General features: G+C 53.9%; 1 protein-coding gene across 1 annotated transcript in view; it reads right to left on the bottom strand.

Moving 5' to 3' along the window:
- Nucleotides 1–2,549: 2,549 nt before the first annotated feature.
- The window catches only part of CD247 (CD247 molecule), a 77,321-nt gene continuing 62,291 nt past the window's right edge, over nt 2,550–17,579 (bottom strand). Inside the window, exons 2-8 of the mRNA XM_069479104.1 lie at nt 10,821–10,924; nt 9,585–9,641; nt 8,830–8,910; nt 6,593–6,628; nt 5,658–5,714; nt 4,745–4,786; nt 2,550–3,525 (exon numbers count right to left, since the gene is read on the bottom strand). Coding sequence (XP_069335205.1) covers nt 3,460–3,525; nt 4,745–4,786; nt 5,658–5,714; nt 6,593–6,628; nt 8,830–8,910; nt 9,585–9,641; nt 10,821–10,924 — 443 coding nt within the window. The 3' untranslated portion in view covers nt 2,550–3,459. The remainder of the gene's footprint in view (nt 3,526–4,744; nt 4,787–5,657; nt 5,715–6,592; nt 6,629–8,829; nt 8,911–9,584; nt 9,642–10,820; nt 10,925–17,579) is intronic.

The raw sequence follows: 17,579 nt of genomic DNA, 5'->3' as shown, positions 1-17,579 counted from the left end.
GCATTCAGTGTCGTGATACCATTCATTGATTTCGTAAAAAGAAAAGTTTGGATTTTAGAATGAATTTCCCACAGAGAAAAAGCCTCAGCTTGTTAAAGAACTTTGGGGAGTTACCTAGCACGTGCTGACAAGCTGCTGTGTGTTCTCCCCGAGTTAGGGGACAGGTAGGGAGAGCGGCCGCAAGACGTGCGTGCTGTCCTGGAAAGGGACCAAAATGGGAAGGTGAACACTGGGTCCTTTTCTCCCCTGCTCCTACGTCAAAGAACTTCTCATTCCTTTCCTTTCCATCCCTTATTACATTTATGGCTCGCAGTTACATTTGTAAAGCTATTTTAAGATAATTTCAAGTGTTTAACAAATCCTCTATTTGGTAGAGACGGTGTCAGGCTCACTAACAGAAAAAAGACTTTAGCAAGCAAAACCCGTTTGTCACATCCTAAGGAAGGAGGATAAACTGATTAGATTCTGTTACCCTGTGGTCCTTTTTTAAAAGGACCACATTCTAACCCCCATCTGGGGATATGGACAGAGCTGACGTGGGTAGTATCGGCCCTTACTCCTTTCTCTTTGGAGAGCTTTTCTGTCTCCAAAGACCAGGGGTTGAAGTTATAGGACATCTGTGCTTGGAACTGTCATGGGTTCACAAAAGTAGTTATTGACCAACAACTGAAATGTCCAGCACCAAGTGACCAAAACACATCACAAGTTACGGACAGAATGAGGCGTACAGCTGAACAGTTGGCCAAATGACAAGGCTTTAAATCACCTCTGGAGTTGTCCTCTTAGCTAAATTGGTCATCTGCCCTTTTTTCCCCTGCCGTGCCTGGCTTTGGTGTTTTAAGCATTGCTCTGTTCACAGGAATCTTACAAACCAAGAACCTCGAGTTTTCCGAGAATAACCTTGAATTGTACTCTTAAGAAGAAAAGTGATCGGAAATAGCCACATCCTACGTCTGATTTCAGTGACATTGAAGTGATGCACTTTTGAAACTAATGAGAGCTGAATATTGAGAGGTGAATCTTTATATGTTTTGGTTCCTCAGTACAAGTGAAATTCCGTATTTCCCTGATTCTGAGACACAGCTTCACATTTTAGGAAATGAAACAGAGCTGCGTCTTACAATGGATATTTATATTTAGCGGAGTGTTTTTCCCTTGAAATGACTTGTTAGTGTATCTTACAATCAGCGGTGTCTTGGGATGCAGGGGATACAGTCGTGCTTTGGAGAGGGCACTGCCAGCCCTCAGGGAGGGCCGGAATCCTGGCGATTCCAGGGGTAGCTTCTCTCACCCTGAATCCAGAACTTCACTCTCTCAGGAACTCGGGTTTCTCAGCCCTGCTTCTGCGAGCTGGTCCACCCTGCTGTCCCCAGCTGGCTGGCTGTGCCACTGTCACGCATGAGCCTGGCATGCCCCACACCCCAGGTTAGCTCCAGCACCGTGGCTCACTGCCAGCTTTCCTCCTCGCCTCTTGAGACACATTCTTGACAGAATGAGGTCAAGCTCTTATTTTCAATATGAGAGCAGCCGTACAGGTCACATCGCCTGTCTGCTACTTAGCTGACCTTGAACCCAGGTCTAGTGCAAGCCCTAAGTGTGAGGCTCACTCGCTTTCACTAACAGATGAGCCAGACTTCAGTTTTAAAATCCCAGTGAGTGGCAGAAGTTTCCTGAGGACAAGTTACAAATCCAATGCCGCCTCTGCTCATTGCCTGTGAATTGTTGCACGTGCCTGGCAGTGGTAGGCATTGCTCCTGTTGGAATTCCAAACTTTCAAGGGCTTTTAACGGTCATGGCCTTGGGGTTCTATTTTGAAAAAAATCAAGATATAGATTTCAAAGTCGTTATGAAATATTAATTGGTATGCTTGATGAGTTGGGGCCTCATATGTAGCCACTGCAGTTAGAGGAAATACTGCTGGAGACAGGGCCACCTTTCGTGAGAGAAACGAACCTAAAAGAGCTCTGTTGTCCTCTGCCTTCCCCCAAACCCTATGATAGGACCGAGGCGTTTTGTGCTGTGGCCTGAGCTGCTGCGGTGACTCCCGGACTCCCTCTGCTCACGGCGCCTCTTGCCGACCCCGAACGCTATAGGTTGCTCTCCTGCTGGTTTTCCTGCACCCCACAAGCTGGGCGCCACCCCCCAGCGCTCCTCTCCGCGGCCCTCTCCGCTTCTGTTGTAAGGCCGGGGCCCAACGCGACACAAAATGGTATCGCACCCAGCCCTGCTCTGCTACCCCGAGGCGCAGCCACCCGGCCTGGCTGCTGCGCTCACCTTGCACGGCGCCGCCTCCCACGGCAGCATCTGCGCGCCGGGCGCACCTGCGCTCACCTGCCCGTCTCGAGGAGCCGTCCTGTTCTCCCCCCGAATCCAGCGGCCCTGCAGCCCCCTCCTCCAGGGGCAACCTGCCGATATCCTGATGACTAAACTGTCAGTACGGGCTTGACTGCTGAAATAAAGCTTAAAGCAGCCTTTTCGCTGAAGCCTTTATTATGCAAAACAGTAAGGCTTTAGCAAGCCAGTATAAATTAAAACCAAGCAGAGCAGAGAGGGTTTTGCTTCCGCGGTCGTGCGCCCTTTAGTTACACAGCAAGGCTCTAGTTAGGTGGACTGAGGTTTTTCCCGTCGTGCCCTGTCCTCTGGGGTCCCGACAGGGCCCGTGGGGCTGGGTCTTCCTTGGAGGCCTTGGCGATGATGGGTTTCTCGTTCATGCCCTGCCGGCGGAGGCGAGCCCGGAGCCTGGGAAGAACGCGGTGGGCTTCCTTCCTTCTCCTGCTCCCCGCGCTCTGTGCATGCTGTGTGATGACACTGTTTTTATGCCAGTTAGTGCACAGCTCAGGGACCGTGGTGTTCATCTTCCAGAGCCCGGCACACACGTGTGAGTGTGGGAAGGAGGCCGGCTGACCCTCGTTACCTCTCCCTGCCCCATACCTTCCCCACTGACGTCCCCGCGGCGCCCAGCCCTCTCCCAGGCAGGCGCAGCACAGCCCAGTCACAAGTGACCTTGAAAGGAGGGGAAGGCTGACGACAGAAACCAAATTTACAGCAGGAGCAAAGCCACTGAAATACTGACCGAGCGACACAGACTATCAGGACGTGTGCTAGCGACTGGGGTTTTTCTGGGGACTTTACAAAACACAGCTGTGAGAGGGACTGTGCCGGCCCCCCTACCCCAGGGACAGCACGGAGCCGCCGGGAGAGGGGTCTGCCCCTGGTCACCAGCAAACCAGAAGGCCCAACACCAGGGCTGTCACCCTGGGGTGCACACTCCCCTAGAGAGTCCAGGGACAAGATTCTGGGTGTGATGGTGTGGGATCAGATATGACCAAAGCATCCTAGTCACAAAGAGGAATACTTGGGTGGCCGAGAAATACGAGAGAAGTGGGTTGTAAATGCTTTATCCTGGGTCTCATAATCTGGGCGTCTGCAGGTCTGGCCTGGGAGTGGTGAAATCCGCTGTTAGCGAGGGGGCAGGGCCTGCATGTGGAGGGCGTCATAGGTGTCCTTGGTGGCCGTGCTGAGCCCCTGTTGGAAGCAAATCAGAAGAGGAGGTCAGGAGGCTGCTGGGCAGGGGCAACGCAGAGTCTGACCTCCCACCCGGCTCCAGGAAGAACCTCCCACCCCACCGGCGGGAGCCCTGGGTGAGAGGACTGCAGGGGACGTAGGTCTGCGCCCTGCCGGGAGTGGCCTTGTGACACCTCCTTTCCAGCTAAATTCTCACCCCTCTTCCCAGCTTCCCAAGTGCGGTGCCCTACAGCACTTGGGTCCAGCCAACTTCCTGTCAGACCAGGGAGGAAGGAGGGTCTCCCACCTCAAATACAGAGCTGGAATCAGGGGGAAGGGCCAGGCCCACCCCAGAGAATCTGCTGTCCCTGGTACCTAGGCCTACAAGAAGCCTGGACTTGGCACAGGGAGTGAGCGGGGGCTCCTTGGCCTCAGCCCTCCTCTGTGCCCCGCTCCTCCCGAGGCCCAGCTATTCCAGTACGTTCTTTGTCAGGGCACAGGCAGGCAAGGCTGGCCCCAACCTCGCTGGGACACCTCCCTCCCTGGTCCGGGGGCCAGGACGGGGATAGATCAACAGCAGCCACACACAGGCACGTTTCTGGGGCCCTTCTGACACCACTCTGAGCTCAGCCAAGCTCTGCACCCTGACACTCTGGGGTTAGAAGAGCGAGCTGTGAGCAGCTCGGGAGCCAAGAGGAGAGGAGAACCACGGGGATCATGTTTTGCAGAAGTAGGTTGACTGTGCTTCGTTTGCATAATTATTTGCACTGATTTGCATAACCTAGGCACCCGACTGCAATCACATTTTCTTTCTGAAGTTGTCATTTTTCTTTTTTCTTCAATCTTCCCACCCATCCTCTCATCTTACTAAGGATACCGGGCAGAGCCGGGTTGCTGCCGGGGCCGGAGCGGTGGGCGAAGGGGCAGGAATCGCTTGTGTGTGTCCTTCGCGTGCGTGTGCACCTTTGGGGAGACCGCACACCCCCGGGCAGCTGCCGCTCCGTCTGCCACAGCCCCCCGGCTGGAGCCAGGCAGATTGCTGGAGTGGCCGAGTCCCAGCCCTGCTCTGGGGGGTTACTGGCGGTGGAGCCACCACCGGCCTGAACGGGTGCCCTGGGCTTGCCCTGCCCAGCTGTTGGCAAGAGCTGGTGCCACCAGCAAACAAAAACTGGAAGCCTCGATCTTGCCCCTGTCAGAGGGGGCCCCCACGTCCCCACCAGAGGGACACAGTGGCTCCTACCTGGTACAGGACATCGTGCGCCTTGCCTCTTCGCCGCTGGTTCTTCAGGAGTGAAACGAGAACAGGATTAGAAAGTCAGGCAGTCAGCAGTGGCATTTCTGCCTAAGAGTCCCCAGAAAGTCCGAGGGGATCTCTCCCAGCAGCACCCCTACCCCCGGAAGGAAGGGTCTTCGGGCCGCAGTCAGACCTTCGCCTCTGGGAGGCCGGGCTCTGACCGGCCAGGTTTTGCTCATCCCTGTTCAGATCATCACAGACGTCAGATGCCAGGGTCTGGGACCCCTGAGATCTGGCCATGTCGTTTCCCTGCTTGGAATAAATGGGCTTCCCTTCAGCTCTGACAATTCTTGGCTAGTCACCGACGCCCACTGGGAATGCCAACGAGCCGTGACGAGCAGTTACGAGCTCCGACATAGAGTCGGTTCGAATCCTGGCTCCCCTACTTATTAGCTACGTGACCTTGGGTGAGTTACTTAACTTCCTTTTGTCTTAAAGGGCACATGTTTCTCATCCGGTTATTGTGGGAATTAAATAAAACCACACAGAGCCCTTGCTTAGAAACGTTCACTGTTTTGCTCTATTTTGAGATTCTTAATCATTTGTGAACCAGGGGCTCCCCATTTCATTTTGCCCTGAGACCTGCAGTCCTGGGCACTGAACACACATTCAGCCCTCAATACTTCTTAAACATGACCTGCTTGTGCAAAGCTCAGGCGATCAGGGAATCTCGACTGGCCCTTCCTTAGTTTCTAGTGTGCTGTCCAAGCAGGCGAGAGCTGGCTTCACCCCCGCCTCTGGCGGCCACCACGCTGGCGTTGCCGGTGGGATGAAGAGTGGGTGGGAAAGAAGGGCTGCGGCAGGGTGTCTGGAAGACCACGCGGAACTCCCTTGGGAATAAAGAAAGAGCCACACTCACCTCGCCTTTCACCCTAATCTCACTGTAGGCCTCTGCCATCTTGTCTTTCTGCAGCGCCTGGGGAAGAAGAGGGCACGAGACTCTGACTTTACGAACTAACGCAGAAGACAGTGGGTCCCCCCGCGAAAGGGAGCCCATCGATCCCCAAGTTGGCAGGAGGCTCCCACAATCAAGGCTCCAAACCTAATTCACACAAACTTCTCTGCCCACAACCAGCTCCAGCCCACCCGCCTCGTCCTCAGCCCCTTGGAATCTCCTCTAAGCTGCCAGCCCTCTGCACCGAGCTGAGAAGCTCAGGTGAGGCTCACAGAGATAGGATGTGGCATCCTAGAAAAAGACTCGGTATTGGACAACACACGGGCTCACCTGGAGCCCCAGAGTCATTTATGTGAGCAGGTGTCCCTTCACACAGCCAACACCAGGGGCTGGAATCAACCCTCCTCTGCCCAGGAAGGTCGGGGAGGTGGCTCCTTTTATAGCAGGCCACCACCTGCACGGGGCTCCTTCGTGGCAGACCCAGATCAGAAACAACAGCCAGGTTCACACCCAGCGTGGTGAGGTTGACCTTTCAATCAGAGGTGACACTCAGGAGAACCTTCCGCACTCGGGACCAGGGGGCCCTCCGAGGGGCCTGCCAGCTTGACCTCGCCGTGTCCCCTACACCCCAGGCTGCCAACCTAGGAACTCTGGCAGCAGGCTTAGGGGGAAGGGAGGGAAAGCAAGAGAATGGGCAATAACCTGTCACTTTTCAGCTAAGGGACCTTTCTAGAAGCAGGTGCTACTGCAGGCAGCAAGCAGGTAAGACATTACTTGACCCAGGGAAGGACAGGTCTGGACAAAGATGACTGAGTGTAGAGAAATGCCTTCACCCAGAGCCCTCCGTCAGCCCTTGCCTCTGACTTTCCAAAGTAAAATGTGAAAGCGCCTCTACTCACATTGTACAGGCCTTCCTGAGGATTCCTCTTCCTCTGCTAGGAAAGACAAAGGGGAAGAAGTTAAGGGCAAAGAAAGGTGAATCCAGGCCATGGGAGTGCAGCGAGCCCCATCCTGCTCCTACCCTCGCCCCAGGCCCTGCCCCTGCCTCTCTCCTGCCGGTACTCCCAGCCTTGCCAGGCTGCCCTCGGCCGCAGCGCTACATGGCCCATACCTGGTTACATGCACAGGGCTCAGAGGGCCTGGACGAGGGCGGAGGGACATGTGTGACCAGAAACATTGAGGGCCACTAGCAGCATCAGCCAGTACTGCCCTTAAACCAAGGCAGCCCTGGCCTTTGTCCTGAGCCCTGCTCTTGAGAGGATCCTAACAAACCCAGTTCAATGACACATTAAAAGGATCATTCACCATGATCAAGTGAGACTTACCTCTGGGTGCAAGGATGGTTCCACATACACAGATCAATAAATGTGATATACCACCTTAACACAGTGAATGACAAAAATCATTTCACTAGATGCAGAAAAAGCACTTGACAAAATTCAACATCCTTTCATAAAAATTCTCAACATATTAAGTATAGAAAGAATGTATTGATACTTCAACACAATAAGGGCCATAGATGACAAATCCACGGCTAATAGCATACTCAACAGGGAACAGTTGAAAGCTTTTCTTCTAAAATCTGAAACAAGACAAGGATGCCCCTCTCCCCAACTCTGTTTACTGTTGTACCAGAGGTCCTAGACAGAGCAATTGGGCAGAAGAAAGAAATAAAGGTATCCAAATCAGAAAGAAAGAAGTTAAATTGTCCCTGTTTACAGACAACATGATCTTACACACGGTTATCGCTGAAGATTCCAAAACAAAAAAACAACTGTCAGAACTGATAAAGGAATTCAATAAAGTTACAGCATGCAAAATCACACAAAAATCAGTAAAATAAACAAATAAATAAGATACTTAGGAATAAATTTAGCCAAAGAGGTGAAAGACCTATATACCAAAAACTATATAATGAAAGAAATTGAAGAAGATACAGATAAATGGAAAGATATCCCATGTTCATGAATTGCAAGAATTAATATTGTTAAAATGTCCATACTACCCAAAGTAATCTACAGATTCAATACAATCCCCATCAAAATTCCAACATCATTTCTCATAGATATAGAAAAAATGCTCAAAATAGAAAAAAATAGAAATATAGAAAAACAGAAAAAATGCTCTTCTTCTCCAGCATTTTGGACCCATCAAAAAAAAAAAAAAAAAATAGCCAAGGCAATCATGAGCAGAAAGAACAAAGCTGGAGGCATCACACTACCTGATTTCAAACTATACTACAAAGTGATAGTAATTAAAACAGAATGGTAAAGGCATAAAAATAGACACATTGACCAATGGAACAGAACAGAGAGCCCAGAAAAGATCTCGCTACCTACAGTAAGTTGATCTCTGACAAAGGTGCCAAGGATATGCGATGGGAAATGGACAGTCTCTTCAATAAATAGTGTTGGGACAACTGGATATACATATCCAAGAGAATGAAATTGGACCCTTATACCATATGCAAAAATCAACTCAAAACTGATTATAAAGACTTATACATAAGTCTTTTGTTTGTATGTTTTTGTTTTGTTTTGTTTTTGAGACCCTGGCTGGGGTACAGTGGCATCATCATAGCTCACTGCAACCTCAGACTCCTGGACTCAAGCAATTCTCCTGCCTCAGCCACCCAAGTATCTGGGACTACAGGTGTGTGCCACCATGCCCACCTACTAAACATAAGTCTTGAAGCTGTAAAACTACTAGAGGAAAACATAGGGGGGAAAAGCCCCAGAGCCCATACCCTGACCATGCTCTGCAGGGGTACCCAGGACCCAGAACTCCCTGCCCAGTGGTCTTGGGCCCCTTCTTCACCCGGTCTGTTCTCCTAGGGCAGATGGTGCCACCAGTGTGCATCTCAGGGTGGCCAAGGAGCAGTTTGAGGGGAGGTGGGTGGAGCTGAGACATGAGGCGGGGAGGGGCACTTTCTGGCATGAGGCCCCCTCCAGATCCCGTATGGAACCAAGGAGGCAGGAAGAGAGGGCGGCAGCGAGTGGGTCTCCACCTGTCCTCTTGCCCCAGGCCCACACACGTAGGGCGGAGTCTGGTTGCAGAGTGTGTGGGTGCTGAGAAGATCCGCCCCCAACACACACACACACACACACACACGAGGCAGAGAGAGGGGGGTCCCTACCTGCTTCCCTCCCATTTCAGGGTCCTGGCCCCGTCTCTTATCCAAAATGTCGTACTCCTCTCTTCGTCCTAGATTGAGCTCCTAAAAAAGACAGGAAAATGTCAGGCACAGGAAAGGAACCTCAGGAGGACGGGGCCAGCTGGACGGGGGTTTGGTGTCCCTCTCCGTGGTGGCTCACAGAAAAGGGGCAGGGACTGAGGAGGGGGCGGTAACGGGTCCATCTGGATGCCATCATCTCAGAGGACACCTCAAAGAACACGCGTCACCATAACGGGGGGCGGGATCTCCAAGTGCTTTGCTTACTGTAAGCGGGTCAGTCTAACGCGACAAGTAGCAACAGAGCAAAGCAAGCAGAGAGGGTGCACAGTGCCGTTGCTCAGGGAGTGTGAACCGCTCCCGCTCCGCTGAGCGGGGGGAGATTCTGAGACCTTCCTTCTCCGCCCTCCCGCCGTGGCAGATTGCGGGGGGCTGGGGCCCGTCGGCGGCAGGTGGTGCACGCGGCGCTGGGGGGCGCGGTCCATCCATCGACCATCGAAGCGCCTGTGCGCTCCTCAGGGCGCCCCCACCAGGCAGGTACCATCGCCATTCCCGTTTTAGGGATTCGAACACTGAGGTTAAACAAGTTGCCGCCGGGTCAAAGAGCTGGTAGCTGCGGAGCGGACCCAAGACTGAGAGTCTGGCCGGCGTGTCCCCCCCACGTTCCGGGAGAGGACTGTCCCTGCCTTCCGCGTGGGTCTCGGGAAAGGCCGACTTACGTTATAGAGCTGGTTCTGGCCCTGCTGGTGCTCGGCGACCGCAGCGCTCCTGCTGAACTGGAACACACGAGAGCACAGCGCGTCACTGCTCAGCGCGCGGGCAGGGCCCGCGGCGACCCTGGGGACAGCCCCGCTCCCGTCCTTAACAACGAACAGCGCGTGCTCTGCCTGCTGGGGCCGAGCCTTTGCAAGGGCCAGGGACGTGGCAGCCCCTGTTCCGAGCTCAGCTGTCTTTTCTCCTCCCACCTGTGACAGGAGCATCCACGAGGCTGGCCCCGGGGCCAGCTGGAGCGGATTCTCCCGGGCAGGCGCCCTCGCGCGTGCGCAGAGGTTCAGGCATCGCGGCCGGGCTCCCGGGAGCCGGGGGCTTCTCCAGGACCGCAGCCGCACAGGGTCCTGCCTCCTATCTTGACCCCTGGGGCAGGGCGCTTTCTGAGCACCGCTCGGCCAGCCCTCTGCTATTGCTTGGCGACACCCGAGCCCGGGCAGTCTCGCGCTTGGTGTCCTGAGCATCTGCCCGAAGGTTACACATCCTCCCTGTGTTCCCTTCACGCCGCCTCAGCCAACTGCAAGATCTCACAGATTCAGAATATTGGAAACAACCTTGGCAGTCATCTGGGGCAACGTTTTTAAACTTTATAAAGTCAGTAAGATTCTGTTTTTTAAATAAAATCTTGTGCCAAAGTTTGAAATTCAAAAGAGAAATGGGTTGGGGGCGCTCAAGAGATGGTAGGAACTGGAGCCTTCCCCTCCCCCTAAATCCTTCCACACCCTCTGTCCACACCATGCCCAGCACCTGCAAGAAATGCGGGGTCTGCAAGGCACCAGGTGAAAACCGGTGCTCTGGGCCGACTCTCCCATTTACAGATGGAGAAACTGAGGTTTCAAGAGAAAGGCCGACATTAGCAGTTGGACAGCAGGACCTGGGAAAAGGCCACAAATCCCCCACTTCCCTGCTCTTAACTGCCTGCATGTAAGCCCCTTTCTTGCCAGCAGTATCCCCTGCCACTGTGATGACACACGTTTGTACATCTCCTCACTGAGACACCCAGCACCAGGCTCTCCCTCTCCCCCTGTCTAGCTCAGCCCCACACACACCCCCACCGCCTCCTTAGCCTGCCCAATACTTGCCTGATCCCTGCTTTGCCCATGAATACTAAGCCCCAGGTACCACCCAAGCCTTCCAAGACCAAGGCCGCTCTGAACATCCTCCTCCCAGAGCCCAGTGGTACCCACCTTTGCTCTCAGGAACAGAGCAGTGATAATGACACCATAGATGAAGAGGATTCCATCCAGCAGGTAGCAGAGTTTGGGGTCCAGCAGGCCGAAGCTCTGTGCCTCTGTACCAAGAGACAAAACTGGTTAGCCAGGCCCAGGGTGACAAGAACATGTCCCCATCACCCCAGGATGGCCAAAGAAATCATGACAAGGAGACTAGATCCAATCTCTATACCTCAGGCTGATCACGACCTTCCTCCCTCCCACCTCGACTAGCTCCTGGAAAAACCTAGCCTGCCCCAAGGCAGACGTGGACCCTGGTGGGGTCACAGAGCCTGGGGAGATAGGAGGAGAGGTGGGAAGGTGAAGCTGTCCCCCCGACCCCTGTGCACAGGGCTTCTGCCTCTGGGGGCATGGGAGCCCAGCTGTGTGTGAGCCCCTGTGGGAACCAGGAACTCTGGGAGCCTCGGGAAGATGCCCGGGTCTGGATGAATGATACCACCCGGACTAGGGTGTGTGGTTCCTGATGCCCTCCTGCAGGGAGAGAACGGGGCTCTGGGGCGTGGCAAGGGTGGGGCTCAGAGACTTGGTGGTACCATCTAACTATTAATTAGGACAGTGAGAATTTAGGTTAACTCCCCCCAAACTCTCTGCTTTCTCAGAGCCAGACACTGTCCCACACTGGGCAGCAGAGTCTGGAGCTTGGCTTCCCTCCCCAGCCCCAAAGGGTCTCATGGGCAAAGCACAGAGGTACCTTCAGTGGTCCCATCCCCTCCTGGGCCTGGCATCTCCCTGCCCACCAGTCCTTGCTCTGTGGCTTCAGCCTCATCTGTCTCCTCTCCCAGACTTTTAGCCCCTTGCCTTTGCATGCACTGTTCCCTCTTCATGTTCCCTCCTTTTCTCTCCCTGCAGCTCTGCCAGCTGTTAAAATCGAATGCACCCTACAAAATGCAGCTCAGAGTTCCCGTCTGTTTATCCTCTCCCACCCCAAATTTCCAAGGGGCCCCTAACCCCTACGGCCATTTTAAAATTTGTCAAACTGTAGTTAATGCACATTTAGTTGGCACTGGCATTGGCGTAAAATGGGTTGGGGAACCAGGTACAGCAAATATTACAGTTAAATAAAACGTGCATTTTTATTTGAAAGACCACAGCGCTGTGAACGAGGAGATGCAGATTTTAGTCTTGACTGTGTTTCCTACCAGGTAGGTGTGCAGCAACTCAATCTGTGAGTCGGGGGTGTCGTACCCATCTCGCTCCTTCCCTGCCTGGCGACCGGGAGAGCAGCGGCTCCAGGCCGGCCCGGCCAGCGTGAGTGTCTCCCGAGGCCAGGGCGCCCCCTGGTGGCCGCCTGCGGGCCCATGCCAGGGCAGAGCAGTGGACATTGTAGGCTTGAGTGCTGTCACAGCCTTACCAGCTGTGTCACTTGCGGCAAGTTATTTACCCTCTTTCAGCTGCCTCTTCTGTTAAACAGAGTGAAAACTGTTCCCTTTCGTCAGTGTTCACTCTGTGCCGGACGCTGCCTGAGATGTAATCATTGGCAGATCCTCCTGCCAGCAACACACGGAGAGCGAGGCACCGCGGACTTCAGGCTGAGAGCGCACAGAAAGCACGAGGCGGCCCAGGACTGAGCCCCGCCAGCGTCTCGACCCCCGCCCCCGCCCCCAGGCCCGCCCGTCTACCCTTCCGTGCGTCCGAGCCCTTCCCTTGGACTCCCCCACAAGCCACGGAAACAGGAGATTCAAGGCTGCCCCCTGCGTCCCCACCCGCACCACCCTGAATCCCTCTGTCCTCCCGCCTTTGACTCCAGCCCCGACTCAGGACCCCTCCTGGCCCCAGGCAGCTGACCTCTGCGTAAACTTCCCGCAGACCCTGCTCGGAGGCCACCGAGGACCCCCCCCCCCCCCCGCCCGAGGGGAGTCCAAGCTACCCGTCCAGCCGCGTTAGGGCTCTGCCTTGCCAGCCCCGGCCTGCAAGGGCCACGCCTTTCTGCCACTCTGTTCCCCCTGTTCCTGTCCTTTACACTCCATTCTTCCGCGAACACACCTGTACTCTCCTCCCCGCCTGCTGCTTTGAGCTGGTTCCTCTCCCAGGACTGCCCTTGCCGGCTGCACCCTCCCCTCAACCCCCGCCGAAATCAGACTCTGTCCCAGCACCTGGGCCCCTACGGGAAACTCAGCGGGTGGTGCAGGTGCAAGAGCCCGCATCCCGCCACGCACTCTCCAAACACAGCTCGGCGGGACTCCAGGATGCCCCCGCATTTGGCCGTGAGCACTTGAGACCAATGGCCGCCTCTCTTGCATTTTCCGCCTCTTCCTGCACCCCGGACGTCGGAGTGGAGGGCGCGCCAGGGATAATCATTCGATGCCTGGGGTTTTTCAGGGCTGAGTTCCAGCACTGAGGAAGAGGTGGCCAGTGAGGGAGCTGTGCCCGCCCTCTGGCCCTGGGGCAGGGCTGCAAGTCCCCGGTGACCCAAGGAAGGGTCTAAAGGCCTCTGGGAGACAAGCCAGCCTCCCCTTGAAGGCCACCGGAGCGGGGGTGATTTTTCCTTTTAGGACTGGAGAGGAAATGGCAGCGGCGATTTACGGGGCTCGTTGAGACTCAGATAAAAAGCTGGGAGACAATCGCTCAGCTGCCTGTCGCAGAAAATGAGAACAGAAAAATTACTGGGCAGTAAATTTAGCACAAATAAGAAGAAATATTTCTTCGTGTTGTGCAGAGTCAGCGCGGCGGGGGGCAGGGGAATTGGGGCGCCTCCCTGGAGATAAGTAACAGGGACAAGTTTTCTTTCTTTCTTTTTAAGAGCAGCATGATTTTATGACCCATGACAAGAATGCTGTGTGTGGGTGGGCAGAGGAGAGCATGTTAACCCCAGCACACTCCCTGGGCAGGGCCTCCCCTCTCCTCAGTCCCGCTGGGCCCAGGAAGGCCCAGAAAGCTCCATGCAGCAGCGCAGGACCCAGTTCAATGGCATAACTGATTAAATGTTCACTGGGCATCTGCTCTGTGCCAGGGGCTGCTGGAACAGGAAGAGCCCCGGATTGGTGCAGATGGGTTCTAGTACTTCCCTGCCACTTACTAGCTGTGTGGTCTTGGACACGTCAACCCCCCTCTCTGGGCCGCAGTTTCTTCATCTATGAAATGGAGGGTAATCCTATCCCCCTTAGGGTTGTGGTGAGAATCAAATGAGATAACATTGGCAGGTGTTTTTGTAAATGACAGGGCTTCTATTTCCTCCATAAAGACAGTGTCTAATGTTTGGGTAGGGTCTTCTGAGTCCCTGCCCTCATGGGCTGAAGGTCACACACAGGGTACAGGGGCTTCCCTGGAGCAGCAGACAGTTTGACAGGATTAAATATGATTAACTCTTATAGGGTGAAGAATAAATAAGATCATTTTTATGGGGTGAAGGACCCCATGCGGATATGTGCTCCATTATGTTAGCTATTGTCACGGTTTTTACTTTAAGTACGTGCACATAAGCGGTCGCCTTCCTGCCTTGTAGCAGGATACCTGGAACTGACCACAGGAGACGCCCAGAGGAGGCTCCAGGGGCAGCCAGAGCTGATCACAGAGTATCGGGCCGTGTGGTTCGTTGCATCTAAAAATGTTATGAGTCTAGTTAGTGCGAGTGAGCCTAGCTATCTCTATACAGCCTTTCGCCGTCTTCAGAAAAGCCCCGAGTGTGGGAAGTTCCACGGCACTGACCATTAACAGGAAGGTCCCGAGGCCCCAGCGGCCAGCCCGGGGGAGGCACCCGTCCCTATAGAATCTGAGTTCTGCCAGTGAAATTTATTTGAATTGTATCGTCTGTCTCTGAGCCAGATTGTCAGCTTCTGCAAACAGGATTATTAGGTCTTAATCAACTTGGTTCTTCCACAGCCCGAAGCTGCAAACACACTGGTGCCCATCTCTGCCTCCAGCCAGCCTCGTCCCCCGGCAAATCCTGCTGAGGAGCCGGCCTCCGCGGGACGCCCTCACATCCAACTAGTCAGGATACCGCTTATTTGAACCCCAGTTTGTGCTTTTGAAATTCCTGTGCCTGATCAGGTTTGATTTCCGTGAGAGGTAAGTAAGGGGTTATTATTGGACCCAATACATCGGTTGATAAACTGAGACCAGAGGAAGCAACTTCACCAAAGGACGCCTGCAGGTTAGACACAAAACTGGATGGGATTACTGGGTCTCCCGACTCCAGGTGCTTTTCTTAGCTCTCTGCCTTGGGTGATCTGACCTGTGGGCGCGGGACCCGGCGTTCTCACCCACCTCTGAGCTCACAGCCCCTTGCTGTCTGCCTGCCTTTGACACTTGGTCACAGCAGCTTGTGAACGTTTCACGTCCTGGAGTTCCCCCCACCAACGGGCTCTGCAAAGCACAGATGGTGCATGTTGGTTTCACTTACTCGTTTCCCCTCCTCCCCTCGCACAGCACAGGCCGCTTGAGAAGAGGAAAGAACATAGACCTTTCGAGTCAGAAAGACTCGAAGATTCAAATACGGAATGTACCTCTTACTGGCTTAGTGTTCTGGGACAGCTTCAGTCCCGCACTGCAGAAGGGGTTTAACACGACAGACTTCACAGGGTGGCGGTGCACAGCGGACGCAGTGAAGTGTGCGGGGAGGGGCCCTGCACCGTGGCCGTGCTGAGCCCACGGGTCCTGAGTGGCCTTTGCCACAGTAGAGGCTCTGCAGGTACAAGCAGCAGCAGGAGTGGACAGGTCCTCCCTCCTCTTCTTGCCAGGGACCCTGGCCAAGTTCCCCAGCTCAGGAAGGGGATACCCACCCTTCAGGGGTGTGTGAGGATAAAATCAGATAACAAACATGTATAAAGTGCCCGGCACCCAGTAGGAGCTCAGTAGTGCGTGGACAGTCTGAGAACTCATCGCTCCACAAAAGGACAACCATGTGACTTACAGTTGCACTCAGCATACAGTTTAGGAAACTCTCCACCCTTTCGTCATCTGGTTTAATCCTCAGAACAAACTTGTACGCTAAGGGCAGAAATATTATCAATTTTGCAGAAAAGGAAATTGAGGCTCCAATAGATCACACGGCTAGAAATTTCCTGAGTGCATCTGACGCAAAGTCCTTGCTCTCTCCACCTTATCCCAGTGCCCCTGGGATTCCCCTCATCCAGAGAGCTTCCCACCTTTTGCAGGAATTTCTTCTTTAGCAGGTAACTTTGGCTTCTGCTTGAATACCTCGGGTGACAGGGAGCTCCCCACCCACCAAGCACTGGTGGGGAGCTCTGATTTTCAGTCTTTTAAAAAATAATTTCGATCCTAGTTCTGCCTTCAGAAGCACAAATTACACAAATCCTCCAAATTATATAGGGTGGCCTTCCCAGTCCCCCGTCCGGCTTGTCTCCACTTTAATAGGAAGCGCTTCAGCACTGCAGGTAAGAACAAACCCTCTGAAGGTAGGCGACGTGAGTCCAGGCCCTGCGCCTGTTACTGTGTGATCATGGCGCCATCGTAGCTACCTCCCAGGGTGTGAGACACTTAAGTGGGATGGGTTTGGTAACTGGTAAATGCTCAGTTCACAGGGGCCAATGGAATCGATATTAATCACAGTAGCCCACGATCCACGTGGGAGTGGCCAGCTTCCAAGTCCCCTGACTCTCCTCCCTTTGCACCTCCAACCTTGAGCCCAGGGTCCTGCTGCTGCCCAGCTCTGCCCCAGGCTCAGATACAACTGGCAATGACACTGCAGGCTAAGAATTTCGAAAACAGGAAGTCACGTGTCCTCAGGAAGGCAGTGGCAGCAGCTATAGGGGGGGCCTGTGTCAGGCAGGGTGCTGGGTGTGATGCCAACCCAATGGCCACAGCCCCAGGGGCACCAGACCTCCCCCTCCGGGGGCTGCTCCCTTTCATTGAGCAACTAATTTTCACTGCAGCAGGAAAGAGACAGGCTAGACACACAGAGTAATAGTTATAACCACTAGCTGAAGATTTCTTCTGGGCCAGGAACCACATGTGAGTTTTTCCACTCAGTCTTCACGGTGACTCTGAATTCACAGCTGGGGAAACTGAGCCGCAGAGAGGCTCATAACATGCAAAGGGCTGGAGCCAGGGTTGAACCCAGGTGTGTCTGGATCCATTGTCCAGCTCTTCATCACCACTTGGTACTGCCCTTGGATGACTTGCTGGTCCTCAGGGCTGGGGGGAGGAGTCCCCACAGGGCTGTGAACTCCTTCCTTCTCCGAGGATGGAACCTTTACAGCAGGTAATGTCCAGACTCTGCACTCGGCCTTCTTTCTTGGAGGGGACAGGGCTGACAGTCCTAGGGGGGGTAACAGATGGCAATGGCCTGCTACCAAAGGTGAGGCCAGGACCCACACTGGCCAGCGTGCATCACGGATGACCTACCTAGAGACGCCCTAATCACCTTGACCTGCAGAGCAGCTCTACCTAATTCATTGGCAACATGTGATGTCTTGCTGCTCACTTTCATCTGCCAAAACCTCCTCATCCCTCTCCTCAGTGCTGGATTTCAAATATTCATGTTTCATTTGGTCACAATTGCCTACAAAATATAGATTGCCACAGACAAGAGTTCCAAGGGAAGGGGAAGAAAGGCACCGTGATTTCTTAGGGGTAGCAAGATTTTGGACAAATGTTTCCCTTCTTGCATTATATTTTTATTTCCATTAAAGTTTTTATAGTTCATGCAATACTTCGTGATCATTTTTCTTTTTCTTTTCGAGTAAATCAACTCACCATAAAACCGCAGAAAAGTAGAAAAAAATCAAAATCACTTATAATACCACTTTCAAACAC

Source organism: Eulemur rufifrons, chromosome 8 (assembly GCF_041146395.1).
Source record: "Eulemur rufifrons isolate Redbay chromosome 8, OSU_ERuf_1, whole genome shotgun sequence".
NCBI classification, from domain to species: Eukaryota; Metazoa; Chordata; class Mammalia; order Primates; family Lemuridae; genus Eulemur; species Eulemur rufifrons.
Note: the sequence above shows the minus strand (reverse complement) of the source record. Positions and strands in the feature narration are given on the sequence as shown.